Source organism: Stomoxys calcitrans, chromosome 2 (assembly GCF_963082655.1).
Source record: "Stomoxys calcitrans chromosome 2, idStoCalc2.1, whole genome shotgun sequence".
Taxonomy (NCBI): Eukaryota; Metazoa; Arthropoda; class Insecta; order Diptera; family Muscidae; genus Stomoxys; species Stomoxys calcitrans.
The window spans coordinates 89,134,317-89,160,716 of NC_081553.1; the positions used below are offsets into that span (position 1 = coordinate 89,134,317).

Sequence of the window (26,400 nt, forward strand, 5' to 3'; positions counted from 1 at the left end):
GAGATTCGTTTTCAATCTCCATCGTTTTTTCAATGCCATTTCTTCAAGTTTTCGGGTGATGGGTTACTAACCCGACCCCCCAACCCATTTTTTCATCGTTCCACGGGTGAACTCGTGGCACAGTTTGGCTCATTACCTTTAACGGATGCTAAAGATAGCTACCCAGGTGACAACGCGGAGAAGTTATGTCCCAATTTGATATGAAGGAAGATCAAGATATCCTGGATTTTGCCAAGTTAAAACTAATCAGAACCGTTGCTTCCAACATCACCAAGTCATCCAGTAATGAGTTAGACATGGTTAAACTTTACAGTATATATTCTTGTCATGCATAGTTAAGTCTACCCTTTGTTTTGAAATTATCACCTCAAAACTTTAGTGTCGGGTTTTTCAACAGGGACGCAACAAAAGCAGACCGATAGGGACAGCAAACGACACCATACTTTTTGCCGCTCTTTTCACATTTTTCTTAAGTAAGATTTGTCATTTTATGAAGGAAATATATACAAGCCAACAACGAGTCAAAATTATTAACATTTACTACCGAAATTCGGAGTCAGTGACCTCAACGTTAAGAGCGCTGCGTCCAATTTATGGTCGTCATAATCGTCCTACCTAAATGGCTTCGTGAATAAGCAAAATATGCGTTATTGGTCAGACAGGAATCCACACGTACTCAATGAGTCATCATTGCATCCCGAAAAAACGGTTTAGTACGGTTTATGGGCCGGCGGCGTCATTGGGCCGTACTTCTTAGGCGATGATCAAGACCGGCACGTTATAGTGAATGGGAATTGCTACCGTTCAGAGCATTTTTGACCCCATTTGGATAATATGGACTTGGAGGACATGTGGTGTGTGAAATCGAGTTCCATACAAAATGGCAACGAACATAACTTCACAGAAATAGAGAATTTCATTGAAATCCACAACCGTTTTTGTCTCATTAAAAAAAAAAAAAAAAAAAAAAATCTTTTGCAGCGCTCTTATTGAAAAACCCGACATTACCCATTCCAATGCAACTTTTCAATTTCTTTCAGTGTAATAAAAAAATGCTTCACAAAGGTAAAAAGAAACACAACAAAATGATAATAGTTTTAAAAGACAAGGTGGCAGTGAATAAAACGAAATAGAGTGCAACCTAATTGCAGCAACCTATTAACCATGTGGAGGTCGGTCTTTGGGTTTCCACGCCGTGTCCTTTTGAAAACGGAGCAAGTTGCTTTACTTGCATGAACTTAATACCGTTACCCATGGAAGGTAAATGAAACTGATGCTGCTGCTGCTGTTAGCAGTATGAGCCATGACTGATATGAAAACTATAGCAATGGCGGTGACAACGATAATGTTGATGATGGACTTGCTCGTAAAAATGAAGTGTAATAGTGTGGTCTTGAAGTTCCTTTTTGTTATTAACTTCTTGGTCTTGGTCTTCCCCTTCAATTACAGCTGGGTCAAGTGGAGTACCTCAGTATGTCCTTTTAGACCACTTCAATTGACAATAAATATTGGTTTCGGTCAAATGATAAGAGACTGGGAGTTTCTTGAGATTGAGAACTTGAAAAGTTATGAGGCTAAAGTGAGTGGAAGGAAAAGTAAAGCAGATGCAAAGAAAAAAAAAATAGAGATTAAAAAAAGTTATATGAAGGTAATCCTTAAACAATTGGGACTCATAGGAAGGAGACATATATTAAGTATAAAATCAATGGTCTAGGATGATGAGCTAACAAACTAACTATCGAACTATCAAACTAAAACACTCGAACACATGCATTGACAAAGGAACAGCTAGTAGACAGGGTGTCGAGCTGGTTTAGTGTGGTATTTATATCATAAAGGTATTTTCGGAATGAAATATATAAGTTCAACCTATGAGTACAACCTACCAACGCACAGTGGAAGAAAATCGAAAGAAATTAGTCCAAATATGCTGTGTGTAAGAACGGGCAGAGATATCTTTTTGAAATTTAAAACGGTTAGAGCTGAGGTGTTACTCAATTTGCCTGAAATTTTGGAGGTGGTATTTTTCTATGACTTGTACTAGCAGCCATGACAAGTACGGCCTATATCGGTTTTAACCTTAATATAGCTCTTATATATTTCGGTGCCGTGACACAGATATATCCCAGGGAATTGTAAAGCGGACGAGCTTGCGAGACTAGGAAACTACCCTTCACATACCAGGGATACTGGAATCTGTGGGTATGCCTCTAGCGATATGTGAGCTTAGTTCTCAGGACCAGGCCCGAAGGACAACGAATGATATATGGTCACAAAGAAGGGGCTGTGAGCATTCCAATACTATGTGGCCTAATCTAGACTTGAAGAGGTCTACCGTTTTTATGTCATTGGCTAGAACAGATTTCTCAGTCATTGTGTTCGTCATGACAGGTCGCTGTCGAATCGGAAAACATGCTGACAGACTAAAGGTTGCCAGCAAGGTTTTTTGTAGAAGGTGTAAGGACATCGAAGAAGAAGAGACTATGGAACACCTTCTGTGTGTGTGTTCCGCACTGACAGTTAGAAGGAGTTCTACTTAAGGTTCTCATTTCTTAGAGAACCTGTCTGATTTAGCGGCTGTGAACAATCGCAAGTTATTGGGCTGTTTAAAAACGATCTGAATGTTTCAACGGTAGGAACTAAAAGGCATCTTCCTTCTTCTGTTCCTGTGGTATCACAATGGACGAAAACGTCTGAGTGAGTCTGATGGCAGACTGCCACTTAAAACTAAACTAACCCATATATTTGAAAAAATCATTTAAGGAACTTTTGTCTGTCCGTCCGTCTGTTGTAATCACTTTCAAATATTGAGCTGAAATTTGGCACAGATACGTCTTTTTTATGCACGCCGGTTAAGTTCTTGAACGGGCCAAATCGGACCATATTTGGATATAGCTGCTATATAGACCAATCTACCGATAAAGGGTCTAATGCCCATTTATTTTTTATTCGATTTTGTTGAAATTTGAAACAGTGAGTAGCTAAGAGCTTCCCGACATCTGACCTAACTATGGTTCAGATCAGACTTTATATAGATATAGCTGCCATATAGACCGATCTGCCGATAAAGGGTCTGATGCCAATAAAAGCTTTATTTATTACCCCATTTCACTGGAAATTGAAACAGGTAGTTATCTTAAGCCTCCCGACAACTGACCTTAATATGGTTTAGATCGGACTTTATTTGACTATAGCTGCCGTATAGACCGATGTCCCGATAAAGGGTGTGAGGCCTATTAAAGCTTTATGTTTCATCCAATTTCGCTGAAATTTGAAACAGTGAGTAGTTTTAGGCCTTTCAAGACTCGACCCAAATTTGGTTCATATCTGACTGTATTTAGTTATAGCTGCGATATAGACCGATCTCCCGATAAGGAGTCTAATGTCCATAAATGATTTATTTTTTATCCAATTTCGCTGAAATTTGAAATATTGAGTAATTTTAGGCCTCCAGACATCTGACCCAAATATGGTGTAGATCGGACTAAATTTAGTTATTGCTTCCCTATAGACCGATCTCCCGATAAAGGGTCTGAAGCCCACAAAAGCTTTATTTATTATCCGATTTCGCTGAAATTTGAAACAGTGAGTTGTTTTTAGCCTCCCGCCCCAAATATGGGTCAGATCAAATACAGCTGTCATATAAACCGATCTTCCAATTTTGGATCTTAATCACATAGAAAGCAGATTTATTGTCTGAAAATGTTACTTCTAAATGAGTTCTCGGCACCTGAATAAAATATGATCGATACCAGCCCCTATTAAGATATAACTACGTATATAGTAAATGCAAATTTTGCCCATGAACATTCCACTAAGGAACAGGGGCAAACTTCTCACATATCAATGAGTGCAGTCCGATTCAAGTTTTAAGCTCAATGATAAGGGGCCTCCTTTTTATAGCCGAGTCCGAACGGCGTGCCGCAGTGCGACACCTCTTTCGAGAGAAGTTTTGCATGGCATAGTACCTCACAAATGTTGCTAGCATTAGGAGGGGAAAACCACCGTTGAAAATTTTTTCTGATGGTCTCGCCAGGATTCGAACCCAGTCGTTCAGCGTCTAGGCGGACATGCTAACCTCTGCATCGGTCTAATTTGGTCTACATCGGTCCAGATTTAGTTAAGGGTGCCATATAAAAAGATCTCTCGATTTTAAGTCCTGGCCCTATAAAAAGTGCATTTATTATCCGATTTCGTAGAAATTTGACGCAGTGACTTATGCTAGGCTTTCCGACATCGGTGTCCTTAATGGTTCAGATCGGTTTATATTTGGATATAACTGCCAAAAAGACCAATATTTTGTTCTACAAAATTGAACAGTGACTTATATATTAGACCACTCAATGTCTGTGCCGAATTTGGGGCATAAATTATCCAATATTCATCGGATTGGGACGAAAGGGGATTTATATATATACTCGAGTTGGTGGGTATCCAAAGTTTGGCCCGGCCGAACTTATTGCCTTTTTACTTGTTTTAAGTTAAAATGTTTGTATCTCCCAAATAATCAAGTTGTGTTCTGATTAAATAACTTAAAATGTGTGAATCTGCTTAATTAAATGGCAGAGACGGTAAACAGGAACTCAATAACCCAATTTTGTGCTTAGAAATAAAAAATTCATCAAATAACTTAGAGAAACATCTACTCGTATACATGACGCTTATGCAAGCGATAGTGCAGCAGGTACTGCATATAGCACTAAGGTGACGAACAGCTCGCTTTAGTAAGAATTAATCATTAATTAATCTACCGATTGAAAAGCAACCAGAAGGTGTCATATTGAAACCAGCAGGTTGCTACCGTCATCAAAAATTGCCTGGATTTTGGAATCCAGAGCAATAAGCCGTTTCTCTTAATGGAGGTTTGAGAGTTTTGCCTTGAAGCCATAGCTAGCTTCGCTTCTGAATTAATTACAGTGCTATTCGCTACATTCAAACGGTTGCTTTCTAGTACCCTGAGAATAAAAAACATTGTTTTTAAATCAGCTCTGACTCTTAGTGTTGATGCATGAGTGGTAATAATATGTATCGTAAAGTTTTCAATTATATCCATACATCTCAATTGTTCTCTAGAGAGAGTCCAGACATTCGAGTACCATGATCATTTGAATCTTCGCAATGGGTTTATAGTGGTTGAAATTTTTTAAGGGTAAGTGACTTTACATATCTCAGGAAATGTTAAGAACCACCAAAAGAGATATTCGTTTCGTCAAGTTAAACCCCAAAGGAGATATATTTTAGGACACTATTTCTAACAAGTATTAAAAGGAGCTCTCAAAATTTGTCAACCCGGCCAAGAGAGTGACCACGCCAATTATATATTTATTCCTGTATATTCCATTCAGTATAGTTTTTCTAAACCTCCAAGCAAGCTTCAATGCAGTCTTTACATCTCAAATCACACTTCTTCCCTTAAACCCCTTAGAAAAATTTCATTAATAATTTGCTTTCATTTAAAAATCTCTACGTCTTCTTGCCAAAGAACTATGATGGCAAATTCTATTAATATTTTCAAAACTAAAAGATAACAGAGAAAGGAAAAAGTCGACCAAAGATTACAAGAAATGAAAAGTTATTACAAAAAGTCATTAAGACTCGCGGAATTAGTTTCTTTGCTTCCTACTTTCATGTTTCCTTCTTGTGAGTCGGCTGTTACTTTTTTCCTTTAACTTGTCTTCCTTATTAATGGATAGATGGATGGATGGATGGGTGAATGAATGAATGGATTGCTCACTGGCAGCAAGGAGCAATGAATGCAACAGCAGCGCCAGCAGCAGCATTTAGAAACTCAAGCCCACTAAGTGCAAACCATAAACGAATAAAACAAACTGAAGTGTAGATGAGGAAAAAAACAACAGTCAAGCAGGACATGCCACCATGGTCTTTGAGTGACCCATCAAGTGTCATAAAGTATGAGTGGAAAATCCGGAAACCAACCACTGAATAAGACGAGGGAACTTTACAGAATCAAAAAAACAAAAAAAAAAAGCAAATCCCACATAAAGCCCCAGCAAAGAAAGGATCGACGACACCAACAACTACCGATAGTACCATACCATAATTGGTAATCACAGTGGAAGGAAGTAATAAAACTATGGTTGTTCATTTCTAGTTCTTGCACTTCACATTCAATGTTACTTCTCTACTCGGTTTCTCTCGCTTTTGAAAGCAAGAAGCAGCAAGGCACAAACAGAAAGAAATTAGCAACCACCCCACCACAGGAGGGAAATGAATTGTCAAGAAGGTTATAAATTAGTTTTTCAATTTGTTCAAGTATTATGGTTATGCTGTGAGAGTATGTGGTGCAAAAGTTTATTTTTTTATATTTTTACTAAGTGAGTTCATATTGTAAAAACGCAAGCTTAAAGTGTCAAGGATGTATATGTTTGTGTTTACCATACACGGATAGAAAAAGGACGGTACTTTGCAAATACCGTCTGTAATTATTTTATTCACGTTATTGGCAAATATTTTTAATACCATTTGGTATCAATTTGATACCAGTCGAAGGAGCCTGTTAAGAATTAACGGTATCACATTTGTATTCTTGTCATCGCGGCAAAAGTGTTGTTTACCTTGGTGTAAATGTTGTAAATATTAGTGTTTACCACACACTGATAGAAAAAGGACGGTACTTTGCCAATACCGTCTGGTATTATTTTATTCACGTTCTTGGCAAATATTTTTAATACCATTTGGTATCAATTTGATACCAGTCGAAGGAGCTTATTAAGAATTAATGTATTGGTTGCCCAAAAAGTAATTGCGGATTTTTCATATAGTCGGCCTTGACAAATTTTTTCACAGCTTGTGACTCTGTAATTACATTCTTTCTTCTGTCAGTTATCAGCTGTTACTTTTAGCTTGATTTAGAAAAAAGTGTAAAAAAAGTATATGTGATTAAAGTTCATTCTAAGTTATATTAAAAATGCATTTACTTTCTTTTAAAAAAACCGCAATTACTTTTTGGGCAATAAAATGTTTTAATACGATTTATATGCGTACAAACGTGTTTAAATACTCAAAAGCGGTGAACATGGAAATAGTAAAAACAAACATGATAAATTCTCTTGTGTGGTAAAGAATGCTATATTGATGGGTTCATATGGAAACCACTTCTGGGAATCAATGGGTATTGAATCAATTGCTGAATACAAAGAATCCATGTTGGTCACGGTGTAACATTATTTTTTTATTTATTTACTTATAATTGTTAACTTAAATCAACGAAATAAAAAATAACACCTTTTCAATGGCTTTTTATGTTGGTTCATTAGGGGGTGAAATATTCAATAACGATTTGGTTTAAAACTAATACCGGATTGGTACTAAAACCAATAACAGTTTGTTATTGAAATCAATACCAGTTTGGTAAAAAGGCTAGAACCAAATGGTAGTAATCATTTTATTTTTCATTCATAGCATGCGGTATTGATTTCCTACCATACAGTGTTGCTTTACTATCAATACCGTATGGTACTGAAATGAGCACGTTAGATATCAACTTTTCTCTGGGTGTAGTTTGCAGGCACGCTTTACAGCATTTAAGTGCCATGCGTTTTTCTTTCAATGATGCTAATCCATGTGCGAATTTACTGAAATGTTGTAGAAATGCAAAACAAAGGATTTAGAAAGAAATTATTTCAAGGGAAAGGTTGGGTTCGGTTTGCTTAAAGTGGCAGTTTACAATCTGACCCACTAAGACACATTAGGCCATTGTTATATCACAGAAACAATAGTAGGAAATGCTTTTTACTTTCTACCATTTAAACAACGATATCAGTTCAAAAAAAAGCTTAATAACTTGCAAATGTTCACATCTGCTAATTCAGCCCAGTCGTGAAAAAATAAAAAGCTAAAATGGAAATCCTTTTGCTTGCCAGTGCGGGACAAGCATACAACAGACGTCCGTACAGCTTCTGCAGAAATCGTTACAGTAAAGTATATCAACATTTTGCCCGAATGATTGGCTAAAATTTGGAACAAAGACTTGAGATATCGACTTCCAACAACAATGCTAAGTATGATCCGAATAGGTCTATAAGAAGATATGGGCCCCATATAAACCGATCCCCGGATTTGATTTCTTAATTCCTTAGAAGCCTCAATTTTCATCCGATTTGTCGGAAATTCGGAACAAAGACTTGAGTTACGACTTCCAACATCCATGCCAGGTATGATCTGAGGGTCTATAAACAGATATAGCTTCCATATAAATCGATACCCGGATTCGATTTCTTCAGCCCTTATAAGCCTACATGTTCACCTGATTTGGCCCTAAAACCTATCGCGTGACTTACAACATCAGTGCCAAGTTTTATCCGAATCGGTTAATATGGTGATATACCCCCCTAAGTACCGATTTCACGATGTGACTTCTTGGGACCAAATAATAACTTTTTGAGCCCCACATCTCCACGATGAGTTCCATTATGATCTCTAACATTCAAATCGATTATGGTCCGAATCGGACCAAAGCTTGATATCGCTCCAATAGCATAGCAATTATTTTCCTTTATCCTTTCTTCGCCTAAAAAGAGATACCGGGAAAAGAACTCGACAAATGCGATCCATGCTGGAGGGTATATAAGATTCGGCTCCGCCGAACTTATCACTCTTTTACTTGTTTTGTGATGTTCTCGCCAGTATTCGAAACCAGGCGTTCAGCGTCATAGGCGGACATGCTAACCTCTGCGCTACGGTGGCCTCCGATCTCCTTCTAAGCATTGCAAACATATGCACATAGTTATAATACACTGTACCACAGTGATGGTGTAGGGTATAAAAATGGTGAAAAAAAGACTAATCCTGACTGAGGGGGCTCTTTTCCACCACGGTGGCTATATCAACAAGCAAAATTGTCCCATCTGGGGCTCGGAGACCCCAAGAGTTATTGTTGAAAAGCCTCTCCATCCTCAACTTTTTACCATTTGGTGTGGTTTATGGTCCAGCAGGGTCATTGAACGTTACTTTTTCGAAAATAAGATTGGATGAGCAGTAACGGTGAATAGATTGCACCATGGAGAGATGATCAATGAGTTTTATGGTCGGAGTTGAACTCTATCGGAGATCTACAGTGGTGTATCGCTTTTGGGGTGCACCTCAAAAATACGTGTCTTTTTTAATCAACGCAAAAAAGCAGCCATTCAACTCCAATTAACGAAAACGCCTTGTACAAAAAACAAAAATAATTTTGCGGTGGTGCCGATGTGTATATGTATATATCACTTTGAAGTAAACGAGTGAAGCCTGAGTTTAAACTACCACCGCAAATACGTATGCTCAAGTGTTTTTTATGCGGTGGTATAATGAGTGTTTGCCAAAGACAATGCAAACACCGCAAAATTTGTATTTAACATAAAAAAAAGTAAAAAAAAATTCCATAAAATTATCAAAATAAGTAATCCAGAATGAATTTAAATACTAGCAATATTAAAAATATATTTTTGTTCAAATAAATGGGTATTCTCATCGCTGCAAAGCAACACCGCAATTATGATTCGAATCAATGTGTTGTGTTGATGCGGTATTTTCATTCCCGTCTTACATTTACTCATAACACCGCCATGGGCAAAAGACGATGTTAAAAGCTATGGTAAGCGAAGCATGAAAATTAATGTACGAGTATTCACACGTTGCAAAAGCAACACCGCAATTATAATTCTAGTCAACATGTTGTGTTGATGCGGTGTTTGCGGTGTGTCCAATCCCGTCTTACATTCACTCATAACACCGCTATTGGCAAAGACGATGTTAAAAGCCATGGTACGCGAAGCATCAAAATTAATGTACGAGTATTCATACGATCGCCACACATATCAATGCGCTGATAATAACACCGAGTCAATTACAGTGGCAATAGATAATAACACCGCATTCTTATGAGTATATTGCAAATCAGAAAAATATCACCGCTTGCAGTTCTCTGGATTGAATTGATGTGGACAACGTTTACTTTCAACAAGACGGCGCTACTTACCACACACAAACACCAAAAAATGTTTCCGGTGAGTGTTATCTACCGAAATCTTGTGATTAAACTCCTTTCGTCTTCTTCCTTTGAGGTCATTTGAAAGTTAAGGTGGACGCCAATAGCCCAGCGTCGATTCAAGACTTTAAAGATTCGTGAAGCTGTCAAAGACATAGGGCATCCACTTTGCGAAAATATAAGCATGGTTGAGGTGGCCATTTCGTTGATATTTTTTTATACCCCCCACCATTGGATCGGAGGTATATTCATTTAGCCATTCCGTTTGTAACACATCGAAATATCAATTTTCGACCCTAGAAAGTACATATATTTCGGATCGTTGTACAATTCGAAGACGATTTAACGTGAAATTTGACATTATGAGTTATATTAAGCCCATCGATATCCGAACCAAAAATTGTCCAAATCGGAACATGATTAGATATAGCTGCCATATAGACCGATCTGCCGATTTTGGATCTTAGGCCTATAACAGGCGCATTTATTACCTGATTTAAATGAAATTTGGAACAATGAGTTGTATCAGGAATCCCAACATCTGTCCCGAATATGTTCCTGATACGGCTATATTTAGATGTAGCTGCCAGAGAGACCGATATTCAGCTTAAGTGTCTAAAGACTGTAAAAGTCGCATTTATTCTCCGATTTTGCTGAAATTTGAAACAGTGAGTTACACTAGGGGACTCGACATCTAACCCAAATGTAGTGTATACCGGACCTTATTCGCATACATCTGCCATATAGGCCGATATGCCGATTTAAGGTTTTAAGCCTATAATAGGCGTATTTATTTCCCGATTTTGGTGGTGGGTATCAAAAGATCGGCACGGCCGAATTTTATGCGTTTTGACATGTTTTCATTATTTACTCTATACCTTCATATTTATTAGGAAATAAACATCCGATCATTTATCTCAAAACATGGCACTTTTCTTTGAATGCCAAAATAACACCACCTTTGGAAAACCCTTTTCACATATGCCCCTCAGAAATTTTTAGCAGAATCCATGATGGTGGGGTTGGCCCAAATGAACTAAGCGTGTTGCACTTATCTTCATAATAAAGTTAAGTGATGGAAAAGTTTAAAACCAAACTGAAAATTCCATGTGGAGGAATACATCTCTTAAGTAGATGAAGAAGCGCATCATGAACAGGCGTTGTTGAAAAAATTGTCAACATTCTGGGATGATTTTGTTGTTGTTGTTGTAGCAATGTGTTGTACACCGAGGCGGCAGCCCTTGCCGATGAAGGCGTACATCGGGTCAATTCGGTACGTACAACAGGCTGCCACGAGATTAAGGATGATTTTGTGAACGCGGGTTGTTGATTTCATGCACCAACCGATATGAACATCATCCAAACTAAATGTGTAGGTATACCAACATTTAGTTTAAAAGCCTCTTTAAATATGGTATTTACAAATACAGCTGTGGTCCAATATGGTAAACCGTTTATGGAACACTGGTTCGTTTCTCGGCAGCACCAAAAAAAAAAACTTTTTTCACTCATCAAAAAAAATGTATATAAATTGTGATTTTTTTTGAGGTTAGGATTTTCATGCATTAGTATTTGACAGATCACGTGGGATTTCAGACATGGTGTCAAAGAGAAAGATGCTCAGTATGCTTTGACATTTCATCATGAATAGACTTACTAACGAGCAACGCTTGCAAATCATTGAATTTTATTACCAAAATCAGTGTTCGGTTCGAAATGTGTTCATTCACCGTAACGTTGCGTCCAACAGCATCTTTGAAAAAATACGGTCCAATGATTCCACCAGCGTACAAACCACACCAAACAGTGCATTTTTCGGGATGCATGGGCAGTTCTTGAACGGCTTTTGGTTGCTCTTCACTCCAAATGCGGCAATTTTGCTTATTTACGTAGCCATTCAACCAGAAATGAGCCTCATCGCTGAACGGTGAATGAACACATTTCGAACCGAACACTGATTTTGGTAATAAAATTCAATGATTTGCAAGCGTTGCTCGTTAGTAAGTCTATTCATGATGAAATGTCAAAGCATACTGAGCATCTTTCTCTTTGACACCATGTCTGAAATCCCACGTGATCTGTCAAATACTAATGCATGAAAATCCTAACCTCAAAAAAATCACCCTTTATTAGACGTTCTGACAACGTTTAGTGTATGTCAACGTCTTGGAACGTCTGTGGACAGACCACTAAATCCTGAGCCGATATGGTCCAAGGACTTACATCAAAAAGCAGTTACTGTGTGAAATAATTTTAAGTGAATATCGTTATTAGTTTGAACGACTTCGTGACGGACGGAGTTTATATTCTTTTTTGATTGACATACTAATGTTTCATACCATATCGTAGAGGATGCAACAAAACATTTTGTGTAACGAAATGCCTCTCATGAGTTTGAGAAATATTTAAAATCAATCAAATTAAACACAAAGACGATACCTAGCAATCATCAACTTCATTAGCTCCGTTCAATTACAACAAAAGCGATTGGCTTTTCATGAAACCACATTATAAGGCAAACGTCATTATAAGATCATAGGCTATTAAATCTTCTATTGCATGTACTTTTCAAACTGCTCTTTTCCCCCACTCCATTGTTATGGCCGACTCTCGACAAACAATAAAAATATAATCATAGAATAATTGAATTATAATAAAGCAAATGTTCAGCTCTCGAAAAGTATTGGGGAGACCACCAACCCACCAACCCACCAACCCAGCAATTCTACTCAATTCTATATTCTACATTTGAACACTTCTCGGAATACAATGGAATTGAGCAAAGCAACGTAAAGTAAAGTGAAGTAAAGCACAACAACAACAGCACTAAAGACTTGTGCAACTTATCTGTTCTTGAGAAATCCTTAAGTAGCAGGATACTTTAGTTATGGTATTGGAAATGAAAATGCACAAAGGAGACAGCAAGAGATCTATGCAGACATTTGAGAAAAGACAGCAGCAAAGTTTTCTTTTAGCCATTTGGCTATGTTTGTATGTGTGAATGTGCGTGTGACACAAAACTTAATTAAGTTAATTGATTTGAAATTTATTAAGCTTGAAAGACACTTGCAAAGTGTCTCTGTGTGTGAGTGTGTGTGTGTTTCTGTAAGAGTTCATTCTGTTATTTAACCACTATTGCAGAACTAATTGTCTGATGCTGCTGATGGTGCGCGACTACGAGTACGTTTGCCACTCCATGACAAAAGAGAATCGAAATTAATTTGTACAAAATATTTTTTAACCATCACAATAATAATGTAAATGCAAAAACACGCTAATTTATGACAATGTTTTCTGGTCTCTTCATCTGGTTACAGCATTTCAATTGAAGCATAAAAGGGCGCAAAAAACCTAATTCAAGGATCTCTGGGAGCAAGGACTTTACAAAGCTAAATTTAAGGAGGGAGTAGCGATGGCGCCTAAATTGACGCCATTTCCCTCAATTCGATTGAAGAAGGCGAATGCCAGCAAGATGACAACGACAACAACGAGCAGCATGAAGAAAATGACTATGATGGGAAGGCAGCAAAGATGGCATAATTTCAAAATCATCACAATCACAATTGGAATTTTATTGGCGCAATCATTACAACAAATTGAAGCACAAGGTATGTATGTATGTATGTTCATTTATATAAGTAAAGTTGATTTTTTGTTGTTGTTTGAAGTTTATGGGTGTTTGTATGTTTAAAACAAGGAACATCTGGCTATCTTTTATTAAAATAAGTAAAAGGGCAGACTTTGAAGCCATCACAAACAATATGGTTGAAAAGTCTTCTAACTAAAGATGAAATGCGTCCCATAGAAGTTGGTGTGTTGCGATCCCTGGCTTTCCTTTTCCATTTGCAAAGAATATCTCCGATCATTGAGCTCGTCTCGAAAGAGTAACAAACAAATTTTGTGAAATTTATTGATCTTTGCCCTAACAGGCTCCGCCTATGCCAAGACAACATGTTCTCTGAACTTGTTGTGTGGTCCTTATGTTGCACTTTTTCTTCATAGCAGTCCAACAAACTACCGAAGCGTAAGAAAAAAATACGTTTGGTCTAATCACGCTCCTGTGGAGCCACTGGATTATCCTTGGATTCAGGCTCCATTTCGAGCCAACGGCCCGTCTACCGAGGCGTAAGTAAGTATTGGTCAAATCACTCTCCTGTGGAGCCACTGGACTATCCTCGGATTCAGGCCCCATTTCGAGCCTACGGCCCGTCTTCGGCCGCCTTCTCAGTACGCTCCTGAATGTGACACTTCCAATTCAGTTTTCTGTCCAAGATCACTCCTAAGTATTTGACCTTGTCAGATATCGAAATTGTTCTATTAAGGAAACGTGGTGCGTCAAATTGGCCCACCTTCGTCTTGCTCGAGAACAGGCATATTTCAGTGTTCTTTGTGTTAACATTGAGGCCTCTGGGTCTAGCCCAGTCATATGCCATATGCAAGACCCTTTCGGTCTTCTGCATAGCTCGTTCGGATCCTTACCCCTTAGAAGTATTATAACATCGTCTGCATAGCAGACGCATTCAACATCCGTAATAGGTTATTTCCCGTCTCCCGGCACCTGACCCAAATATGGTTAAAATCGGACTATATTTAGACATAGCTGGCATATAGACCGATCTGCCGATTAAGGGTCTTAAGCCCATAAATCCGCACTTATGTTAAGCCTTTTGTCAGCCGACCAGCGCAGAGTCCATATCAGGCTATATTTAGATATAGCTGCCATATAGGCCACCGTAGCGCAGAAGTTAGCATGTCCGCCTATGACGCTGAACGTCTAGGTTCGAAACCTGGGGAGACCATGAGACAAAATTTTCAGCGATGGTTTTCCCCTCCTAATGCTGGCAACATTTGTGAGGTACTATGCCATGTAAAACTTCTCTTTAAAGAGGGGTCCCACTGCAGCACGCCGTTCGGACTCGGCAATAAAAAGGAGGCCCTTAATCATTGAGCTTGAACTTGAATCGGACTGAATTCATTGATATGTGAGAGGTTTGCCCCTGTTGCTTAGTGGAATGTTCATGGGCAAAATTTGCAATAGACCGATCTTCCAACTTAGGGTCTTAATCCCATAAAAAGCGGATTTGTGTCCAGATTTCGCTGAAACTGTGACTTGTATAAGAGTTTTCGGGACCTCAATCAAATATGATCCAAACCAGCCGCGAATTACATATCACAATGAATATGGTAGTGGATTTGTTATTGAAGAGGATGGTTAATTTATTCATGGTAGTGGGTATCTTAAGTTCAGCTTGTTTTAAATATTCCTAAAATCATTTTCCCCCTCTATGAAACTTTAACTGAGTCACACAAGCTTTCAGTTTTAAAATGCATTAAAGAACTTACCATGCCAATGCATTTATTTAGTAGGTTATCTTTTTATATGTAAATCGGAATCGAAAACAAAACAGCCACAAATATCAGTGCAAATAGTAATTTAATTTATTTGCCATAAAGCAAAATCTATTGTTGCATTTAATATTTAAAAATTTCGATTTATTTTATATTTGCTGTCCATCTGGCCTTTTTTTGGTTTGTATTTTACCTCTGCTACTAGTACTGACCATAACAATCATATATTAATTAAAATGTCGTTTTTATCTAAAACGATATGTGAATAGAATAAAACCAAAGCACCAGACCTCAAAAAATAGTGAAATTCATAAAAATACTATGCGACGACCTCATTTATGAATGTGTAGAGGATCTTTTTTTTTTACGTAATGCGCTCCATTTAAATTATTAATCGACAATACAGAAAAAAAATTACATTACCTTTGATTCAGCCTCACAGTAATGGCCAGAGAATTGATGACAACAACAAAATTTGTTTTTGGCAGGCAAGAGTGACAACAACTCACTACACATGCAAATTCAATTTCAGTTAAATTTGTCAATAAAACGGTAATTTCAACAGAAAATTATATGGAGTTATCAAAATATGAACATTTTTTCTATCAAAACTTATTGACGACATGTAATCTAAGTTTTCAGGACCAGGCCCGAAGGGCAACGAATGATAGATGGTCACAAAGAGGGCGCTGTGAGCATTCCAAAACTATGTGGCCTCATCTAGACTTGAAGAGGTCTACTGCTATGCTGTCATTGGCTAGAACAGACGGTCACTGTCTAATCGGAAAACATGCTGACAGACTGAAGGTTGCCAGCAACGACTTTTGCTGAAGCTGTAGGGACATCGAGGAAGAAGAGACTTTAGAACACCTTCTGCGTTTGTGTCCCGCACTAGCAGTTAGAAGGAGTTCCACTTTAGGTTCTCATTTCTTTCAGAACCTATCTGATTTAGCGGATGTGAACATTCGCAAGTTATTGGGCTTTTTAAAGCGATTTGAATGGTTCTATGAAAATCTCTTTTATATGCTACCTCTAAAGAAAAGTTCATTCTGGCATACTTTTCTATGAATATGAAATACTAGCCGAACCGGGCCCGCTCCGCTGCGCCTTCTTGAACTCTCCAATATCTTTCTAGGGTGGGGATAATTCCCCCTGAACATCGATATCGAATTCGTGCCACTGAAGCCTATGTCCGCCTTTGACGCTGACCGCCTGCGTTCGAATCCTGGCAAGAACATACAATACTGGCGACATTTGCGTGGTACCATACCATGCATAGTCATGCAAAAAATTCCCCCCAAAGAGGTGTCGCACTGAGCTACGCCGTTCGGGCTCGGCTAAAAATAAAGATCCCTTCTTGAACTCTCTAATATCTTTCTAGGAGGGAGATTCTTCGCCCTGAATGTCGATATCGAATTCGTACACTGTAGCCTATGTTCGCCTATGACGTTGACCGCCTACGTTCGAATCCTGGCGAGAACATACAACACTGGCGACATTTGCGTGGTACTATACCATGCATAGTCATGTAAAAAATGTTCCCCAAAGAGGTGTCACACTGCGGTACGCCGTTCGGACTCGGCTAAAAATAAAGATCCCTTATCATTGAGCTTAAACTTGAATCGAAAAGAACTCATTGATGTGTGAGAAGTTTGCCCCTGCTCGGTTCTTGCACAAATGTTTACTCTATTCCCAAATGCATTTCTTTTAAGTCCTATTTTACCGTATTGGTAAATATTTCCAGTTTAGGGGGTATTTCGGGGGTTGTAACATTAAAGTAAATATAAAATTCGTGCTCTACTTTCAAAAACATTTGATATGAGACCCATAATGGCATGATCGGTAAATAAGTTGTGTTCGGTGGGTGGGGTGGACCCCAGGGTCTTTGTCCCAAAAATCAATCAATCTCCACCCCAAAATAGCTTTTACATAACAGGGAGATATTTTGGGGTGGGGTGGCTCCCCAAACACATGGCTCTATATTGTCGTGATTGGTCTATACATCCATTTGGCGGGTTTTGGGCGGCCCCCGAGGCACACGACTCCAACAATAGAAACCATGTTCTATTTTTGGTGATTGTGAGAGTGCAAAAAAAATTTCGAACGAATAACATTACCAATCCCCGAGAAGTGCTTTCAAGGCGAAACATTTCGACTCAAATATGGATACCAAATTCGAGCTCCTCTCCCAAATCCCTTTAATTCGGATCCCATATTGCCATGGTCGGTAAGTATGAACCGTTTGGAGGGTGTTTTGGGGCTGGGGCGGCCAACGGCACTTTGCACTGAAAATAGATATCAAATTCATGCTGTACTCCCAAATACCATAGATTTGAGCTCCATATTGCCATAGTCAGAAATGAAGTTCAGTTTATGGGGTGATTTAGGGCGTACCCCCCAAATCACTTGGCACCAGTATTGAATATCAGTTACGTTTTCTATTCTCAAATACCTTTCATTTGAATCCCATATTGCCATAATGGGTCAATTAACCTATTCGACTAATTTGTAGGAGGAAAAGCGCCATCTAGACTTGAACGAAAATTGTAGTGTCATATTCGTAATCTGCTCCCAAATATTTTTCATAGCAAATGCATATTTTGCCCATGAACATGCCACTAAGGAACAGGGGCAAACTTCTCACATATCAATGAGTGCAGTCCGATTCGAGTTTAAGCTCATTGATAAGGGGCCTCCTTTTTATAGCCGAGTCCGAACGGCGTGCAGCAGTGCGACACCTCTTTGGAGAGATGTTTTACATGGCATAATATCTTACAAATGTTGCCAGTATTAGGAGGGGAAAACCACCGCTGAAAATTTTTTCTGATGGTCTCGCCAGGATTCGAACCCAAGTGATCAGCGTCATGGTGCTCCCTTCCGTTATCAACAAATTATAAAGCCTATTCCTTCTTCCTGACTATATTCGTATTTTACTCCCGAATACCTTTCATTTAAGTCCCATATTGTCATGCTCGTTCAATAAACCTATTTTAGGGTGTTAGGGGTTTTGGGGTTAGGGCGGACCCCAGTTACTTGGACCTAATTTTTAATATGAAATTCGTACTCTACTCTTGCATACCTTTCATTTGAGTCCCATATAGTCGTGATCAGTATACTTTTATTTTTGGGTAGTAGTTTTGGGGTAAAGAGGAGGGTCCGCCACCCTTCCGATATCAAAAAATTATATAGCCTATGTTTCCTTTCAGACCAATCAAGACAATCTGTGAAAATGTCTAGGTAATCAGTTCAGCCGTTTTTGAGTCTATACGGAACAACCAAACAAAAATTAATTAATTATTATACACACTACCGTAGGATATGGGGTAAATTCATTTAGTCATACCGTTAGCAACACATCGAAATATCAATTTCCGACCCTACAAACCCTACATTTCGGATCGTCGTGAAATTCTAAGACGATTTAACGATGTCCGTGTGTCTGTCCGTCTGTTGTTATCACTCTATAGTCTTCAAAAATTGAGATATTGAGCTGAAGTTTGGCACAAATACGTCTTTTTGATACACGGGCCGAATCGGACCATATTTGGATATAGGTGCTATATAGATCGATTTTCCGATAAAGGGTCTAATGCCCAAAAAACTTCATTTTTCATCTGATTTTCCTGAAATTTGAAACAGTGAGTAGTTTAAGACTTCCCGACATCTGACCTAAATATGGTTCAGATCGGACTATATTTGGGTATAGCTGTCATATACACCGATCTGCCGATGAATGGTCTGTAGGCCATAAAAGCTTTGTTTTTTAAACGATTTCGCTAAAATTTGGAGTAGTGCGCAGTTTCAAGCCTTGAAACATCCGACCCAAATATGGTACAGATCGGACTTTTTGACGCACGCTGGTTACGTTCTTGAACGGGCCTAATCGGACCATATTTGGATATAGCTGCTATATAAACCGATTTTCCGATAAAGGGTCTAATGCCCATCCGTTTTTCATCCGACTTTGCTGAAATTTGAAACATTGGGTTATTTTAAGCCTCCCGACATCTGACCTAAATATGGTTCAGATCGGACTATATATGGATATAGCTGCCATATAGACCGATCTGCCGATAAAGGGTCTGAAGGCCATAAAAGCTTTGTTTTTTATCCGATTTCGCTGAAATTTGGAACAGCGCGCAGTTTTAAGCCTCCCTATATCCGACCCAAATATGGTACAGATCGGACTATATTTAGATATAGCTGTCATATAGACCGAATTGCCGATGAAGGGTCTGAAGCCTATAAAAGTTTAATTTTTTAACCGATTTCGCTGAAATTTTAAACAGTGAGTTATTTTTAGCCTCCTGACACCCGACACAAATATGGTTCAGATTGGAATATATTTAGATATAGCTGTCATATAGACCGATCTCCCTATAAAGGGTCTGAAAGCCATAAAAGCTTTATTTTTTGCCCTATTTCGCTGAAATTTGCAACAGTGGATTGTTTTAAGCCTCCCGACATCTGACCTAAATATGGTTCTGGTCGGACTATATTTAAATATAGCTGCCATATAGACCGATCTGCCGATAAGGGGACTGAAGCCCATAAAAGCTTTATTTATTACCCAATTTCGTTGAATTTCGAAACAGTGAGTTTTTCCGAGTCTCACGATATCCGACCCTAATGTGGTTCAGATATGTTTATAATTGGATATATCTGCCAAAAAGACCAATATTTTGTTGTACATAATTGAATAGTGACATATATAAATATAAGACCACTCAATGTCAGTCCCGAATTTGGATTCTAAAGTTATCCATTTTCACCGGATTGTGACGAAAGGGGGTTTTCCTATATACCCGAGGTTGTGGGTATCCAAAGTTCGGCCCGGCCAAACTTAATTCATTTTTACTTGTTATTGTATATATAAGAAGAAGAATATAACCAGATTCCTAGAAACATGTTCTGCCTGTTTTACGAATTTTTTTTTACTCAAGTGAGTCGAATAACTCACTCCAACATCTGTTTCTCCTATATAAAATCAGCTGATTTTGACACAAGGGCGAAAGAAAGTCACTCATTTTCAGTGACAAAAAGTTAGTGAAACAGACTGTTTCAATAGAAACGTTGAATACTGAATATCCTAGCCAATAAGGCAGGGTTTTAGTTACCACCCTCATTGGCGAGTACTGCCAAAATCTCTAAAAATCATGTGTCGGCCGATAACTATCTGCAACCTTATTTCGGTGCGTACCTATCATAGTAAATTTTTCATGAATACCCTCAACGCTAGTGTAGGAGATTTACACTTCGTACTAATACAGCCACAAGACTTTTGTGCGCGTCATAAACACAAATGAACCAAAAAAAACCTATTCTTGAAACAAATAAAAGGCTTTACATTTAAATATGAATTAAATTATTGCTGCAGTCAGACTAAGTGGAGTCAGGTACTATGAATCGATAACAACAAATGTTTGAAAAACAAGCGCACATTTTTTGGCGCATTGCATCTGAAATGATAAGGCATTTTTCATTAAAAATATGAGATTTTTTCATACACCTACTAAAAAAACAGGCATTTGCTTTTAATAAATTGGAAAAATAGAGCAATAAATAGCAAAAAAAAATTGAATTAATAGAAGAAAAACCAAAAAAACGTTTATGTCATAAAGAAATTTTTTGCAATGGCAAATAATAGCATATATGGATGATTTATAAATGATGGGCTTAAATTTGTGTGTTAATTGATTGAGATTTTTTTTTTTCAATTCATTTATTCAAACATTGAAAAATGGCAGACATTTCCCTATAAACAAACTTAAAATTTGGAAATTTTTGCAAAATATATATTAAGAAACCACACAGTTGAAACTAGTTGAAAAAATCTGGTGTGGAACAATGGATTTATATATTCTTTGAAGACGACTTGTGGAAGTATCTTATACCCACCATCACGGAATTATATGTCATTTCATTCCTAACACCTAGAAACATCTATTTGCGAAAAAGATATACAGTAAACTGTAAAAAAATACAAAGTAAAAGCGGCCGTGCCGAATCATGGGAACCCACCAACATGGATTCTGCTAAAAATTTTTACAAAATAAATAATAGATGAAGGGAATAATTTTATTCTACATACCAAACCTCTGTCAAACCAGTAAAATTAAGCTTCTAGGAACCGATCAAAGATAATCGAGGATGGGTTAAAATAGGAGCTTACAGATTATAGACTAATTTTGGCCGTTTTTGGCACAGTTGTTGGAAGTCGTAACAGAATATCACATGCAAAATTTCAGCCTAATCGGACAAAAATTGTGCCTTGTAAGGACTCAAGAAGTCAAATCGGGAGATCAGTTTATATGGAAGCTATCTGAGGTTATAGACTGATTTCGACCGTATTTGGCATATTTTGGTCATAATAAAACACTACGTGCAAAATTTCAGCCAAATGGGACAAAAATTTCGGCTATAAGTGCTCAAAAAATTAAATCAAGATATCGGTTCACATGGGAGCTATATCAAGTTATAGACTGATTTGGACCACAATTAGCACAGTAACAGAACATCACATGCAAAATTTCAATCAAATCGGACAAAAATTGAGGCTTACGGGGGCTCAAGAAGTCAAATCGGGAAATCGGTTATATGGGAACTATATCAGGTTAAAGATTTGATTCGATCCGTTCTTGTCACAGTTGTTGGAAGTAATAACGGAACACTACATGCAAAATGTCAGTCAAATCGGACAAAAATTGCGGCTTTCTGGGACTCAAGAAGTGAAATCGGGAGATCGGTTTATATGGGAGCTATATCTAAATCTGAACCGATGTGGCCCATTGGCAATCCTCAACGACCTTTATCAATACTAAGTATCTGGGCAATATATCAAGCGCCTAGCTTTACGCAATCGACCTCTATCGTCATTTCGACAGACAGACGGACATGGCTAATTCTACTCAGACCGTCGAGACGATCAAGAATATATATACTTTATGGGGTCTTAGGCGAATATTTCAAGGTGTTCAATTGACGCATTGGAAGACAACATTGAAGCATATAGATAGCGCCCGGAAAGATAATGCCAAAATTAGAATAAGCGGATGGAAAATTTAAGGCGCAGTCACGGTCAACATTTGCATGTAATAATCTTCAAACACTAAAATATATGGACCGTACTATCGCATCAAATAAAGATTTAATGCAATTTTATGTGGTTTTGTTTTGAAAAACTTTCCTATAATTTAAAAAAAAAATCACTTTTTACTCTATTGGGTCTCAGATCAATATTTCGATGTGTTACAAACGGAATGACGAAAATAGTATAACCCCCATCCTATGGTAGAAGGCATAAAAATGTTGAAAAACCCGGCTTTCCCATTAAAATTAGCTGTCTTTGGTTATTTAAAAAGCCCTAACTTATATTCCCCATTTAAAATCAAAATACTCAACTTTCTTGAAGGTCAAATTTGAGTCCTAGCCATACTTTATTTCTTAAAGTAGTTCCCCTACCAAAAACCCCAAACCAACTTTCTAGCCTGCTTTACATCACTAAACAAATTCTCAAAAATTCTTAAGGTCTAGATTTTGAAAAAACAAAAGAGAATAAATATGGAAACAGAGAGCATTTCAAGGCTTAAATCACTGACCCGATTGCAACAGCACTACCTTCAAGCCATAACCAACACACACCAACCATCTACTCGTACCACCAACCACCCACCACAAACAAGTCGTTATGGCGATGGTCAATTTGTTGTTTACATTTATTTGGTGCATTGGTTGTTTGTGTTTATATGGTTGCCACACACCCACACCCACATTCTTGCATACACACAACTATTAAACAAAAAATGCATTCAGTGGCCTGTAAAACTAAAGCTGACACACGAGCGAAAAGAGTGTGTGTATGTATGTGTTACAATGGTGTAAAAAAAAAAACAACAGATGAAAACACAAACACATATATTAGTACCCGCGTTGGACTCCAATACACACAAATACACGTATTGGCGCACAAGAAAAAGCGAAACAAATCTGCCACAACCAAGGTGGCGGGCACGGCTGCAGCAGTAATACCATCAGCTAACATGCGTTCTTCGTTCGCATGAATTTCGCATTTTATGTCCTTTAGCATTGCAGTTGAAGTGGCAATCAGCCCAATTGAAAATATATACATGGAACACTCAAGCGCATGCATTTACAAATACACATACTTATATACTCGCATACTATTTAACTAAATGGCAAATAAAATTAAAGGAAAAAATCCTTTGTACACAATACCATTTTGGTTATATCCTCTACTATAGGATAGGGGGTATTATAACATGGTCATTTCGTTTGCAATTGCCAGAAATATAGAAATTGGGTGTCATTATTTCATTATGTGTCGTCGTTTACTTCATTTATTTCTGGTCAAGGAAAAATCGTACTAAATTCGGCCGGGCCGAACCTTGACAAAGCAGGTTCAGTACCCAAAAGCTGGTTTTAGAAGAGAGCCTAAACTACTTTTCTCAGTATCGAGGTGACATAATTGAGGGCTCACCATTAGGTCCATGGACCCATAGTGGAAAAGTGAAAAAGTAAAGATCGGTCGATAGACGCTCGCAAAGGCTTTAGAAGTGACAGGTAAAAGCGTGCTAAGTTCGGCCGCGCCTAATCTTGGGAACCCACCACCATGGATTCTGCTAACAATTTTTACAAAATAAATTAAGTTGTAGGGCATAATTTTATTCGACATACCAAACTTCTGTCAAACCAGCAAAAATTAAAGCTCCTAGGAACCAATTTGGACCGTATTAAGCACAGTTGTTGGAAGTCATAACAGAGCACTACATGCAAATTCAGCCAAATCGGTCAAACATTGCGCCTTGTAAGGGCTCAAAAAGTCAAATCGGGAGATCGGTTTATATATGCCAGCTTAAAGACCGATTTAAACCGTACTTGGGACGGTTGTTAGAAGTCATAAAAGAACACCAAGTGCAAAGTTTCAGCCAAATCGGACAAAAATTGCGGCTTATAAAGGCTCAGGAAGTCAAATCGGGCGATCGGTTTATATGGGAGCTATACCAGGTTATAGACAGATTTAAACCTTACTTGGAACAGTTGTTAGAAGTCATAAAAGAACACCAAGTGCAAAGTTTCAGCCAAATCGGACAAAAATTGCGGCTTATAAAGGCTCAGGAAGTCAAAACGGGCGATCGGTTTATATGAGAGCTATACCAAGTTATAGACAGATTTAGACCGTACTTGGGACAGTTGTTCGAAGTCATAAAAGAACACCAAGTGCAAAGTTTCAGCCAAATCGGACAAAAATTGCGGCTTATAAAGGCTCGGTATCGGGCGATCGGTTTATATGGGAGCTATACCAGGTTATAAACAGATTTAGACCTCAGGAAGTCAAGTCGGGCGATCGGTTTATATGGGAGCTATACCAGGTTATAGACAGATTTAGACCGTACTTGATACGGTTGTTAGAAGTCATAAAAGAACACCAAGTGCAAAGTTTCAGCCAAATCGGACAAAAATTGCGGCTTCCAGGGGCTCAAGAAGTCAAATCGGGAGATCGGTTTAAATGAGAGCTATATGAGGTTATAGACAGATTTAGACCGTACTTGGAACAATTGTTAGAAGTCATAAAAGAACACCAAGTGCAAAGTTTCAGCCAAATCGGACAAAAATTGCGGCTTATAAAGGCTCAGGAAGTCAAAACGGGCGATCGGTTTATATGAGAGCTATACCAAGTTATAGACAGATTTAGACCGTACTTGGGACAGTTGTTAGAAGTCATAAAAGAACACCAAGTGCAAAGTTTCAGCCAAATCGGACAAAAATTGCGGCTTATAAAGGCTCAGAAAGTCAAATCGGGCGATCGGTTTATATGGGAGCTATACCAGGTTATAGACAGATTTAGACCTCAGGAAGTCAAGTCGGGCGATAGGTTTATATGGGAGTTATACCAGGTTATAGACAGATTTAGACCGTACTTGGGACGGTTGTTAGAAGTCATAAAAGAACACCAAGTGCAAAGTTTCAGCCAATCGGACAAAAATTGCGGCTACCAGTGGCTCAAGAAGTCAAATCGGGAGATCGGTTTAAATGAGAGCTATATGAGGTTATAGAATGATTTGGACCGTACTTAACACATTTGTTGGAATTCATAACAGAACACAACACAAAAACCCAAATCGGATAAAAATTGCGGCGTCCAGGGGCCCAAGAGGTCAAACCAGGAGATTGGTTTATATGGGAGCTATGTCAGGTTATAAACCGATTTGGACCGTACTAGGAGAACAGTTGTTGAAAGTCATAACAGAACAATACAAGCAAAATTTCAGCCAAATCGGACAAAAATTCCGGTTTGTAAGGGTTCAATAAGTCAAATCGGGAGATCGGTTTTTATGGGAGCTATATCTAAATCTGAATCGATATGGCCCATTTGCAATACCCAACGACCTACACTGATATTAAGTATCTGTACAAACTTTCAAGCGGCTATGGATCATCCATTTAATGTATTAACCAAGTATGATTCAAATGTGTCCATGTTGTTGTTGTTGTTGTTGTAGCAGTTTATTGTGTACTATCTTTCGTCTGCTTGATTCTGTTGAGTGTCAAGACCCAGGAACTCCGCGACTAAGATGGGGTGCGTCCACAGGGATCTGGGTCTGAGTCGAGTGGGTCTGGCCGGGCAGTTAAACAGGTGACGTGTATCGTGCGGTCCTTGGTTACAGTCGGGACATACATCTTGCACGTCGGCATCAATCCTAGCTCTGTGGGAATTGAGGCGGCTGCATCTGCCGGAACGTAATTGAGCCAGAATCACTCTGGTTTGCCGGGGGAGGTCGATTTCTTCGGGTGCAATGGGTGGCGGTCGTACTCCAAGGACTACATTCACCCGGTAGCCAGTTAACGCGTCTGCTACCGTGTCTGCATGAATGTTGTTCAGACCCGCTTGATATGCCGCTTGATCTAGAGGTTCTCTCTTGTAGCGCTGGACCTCACGCTCTAGATCATGTAGATCTACCTTAAGGCTTCTGGGCGGTGGGTATCTATCCACAAGATGATGATTTGGATGATTTCTGCGATAACAGCCCAAAAGGTATTGCTTA

General features: G+C 38.5%; 1 protein-coding gene across 1 annotated transcript in view; it reads left to right on the top strand.

Annotated features, from left to right (window-relative positions):
• The window catches only part of LOC106080532 (serine-rich adhesin for platelets), a 556,280-nt gene that overhangs the window by 388,320 nt on the left and 141,560 nt on the right, over positions 1-26,400 (top strand). Inside the window, exon 5 of the mRNA XM_059361863.1 lies at positions 13,306-13,596. Coding sequence (XP_059217846.1) covers positions 13,401-13,596 — 196 coding nt within the window. The 5' untranslated portion in view covers positions 13,306-13,400. The remainder of the gene's footprint in view (positions 1-13,305; positions 13,597-26,400) is intronic.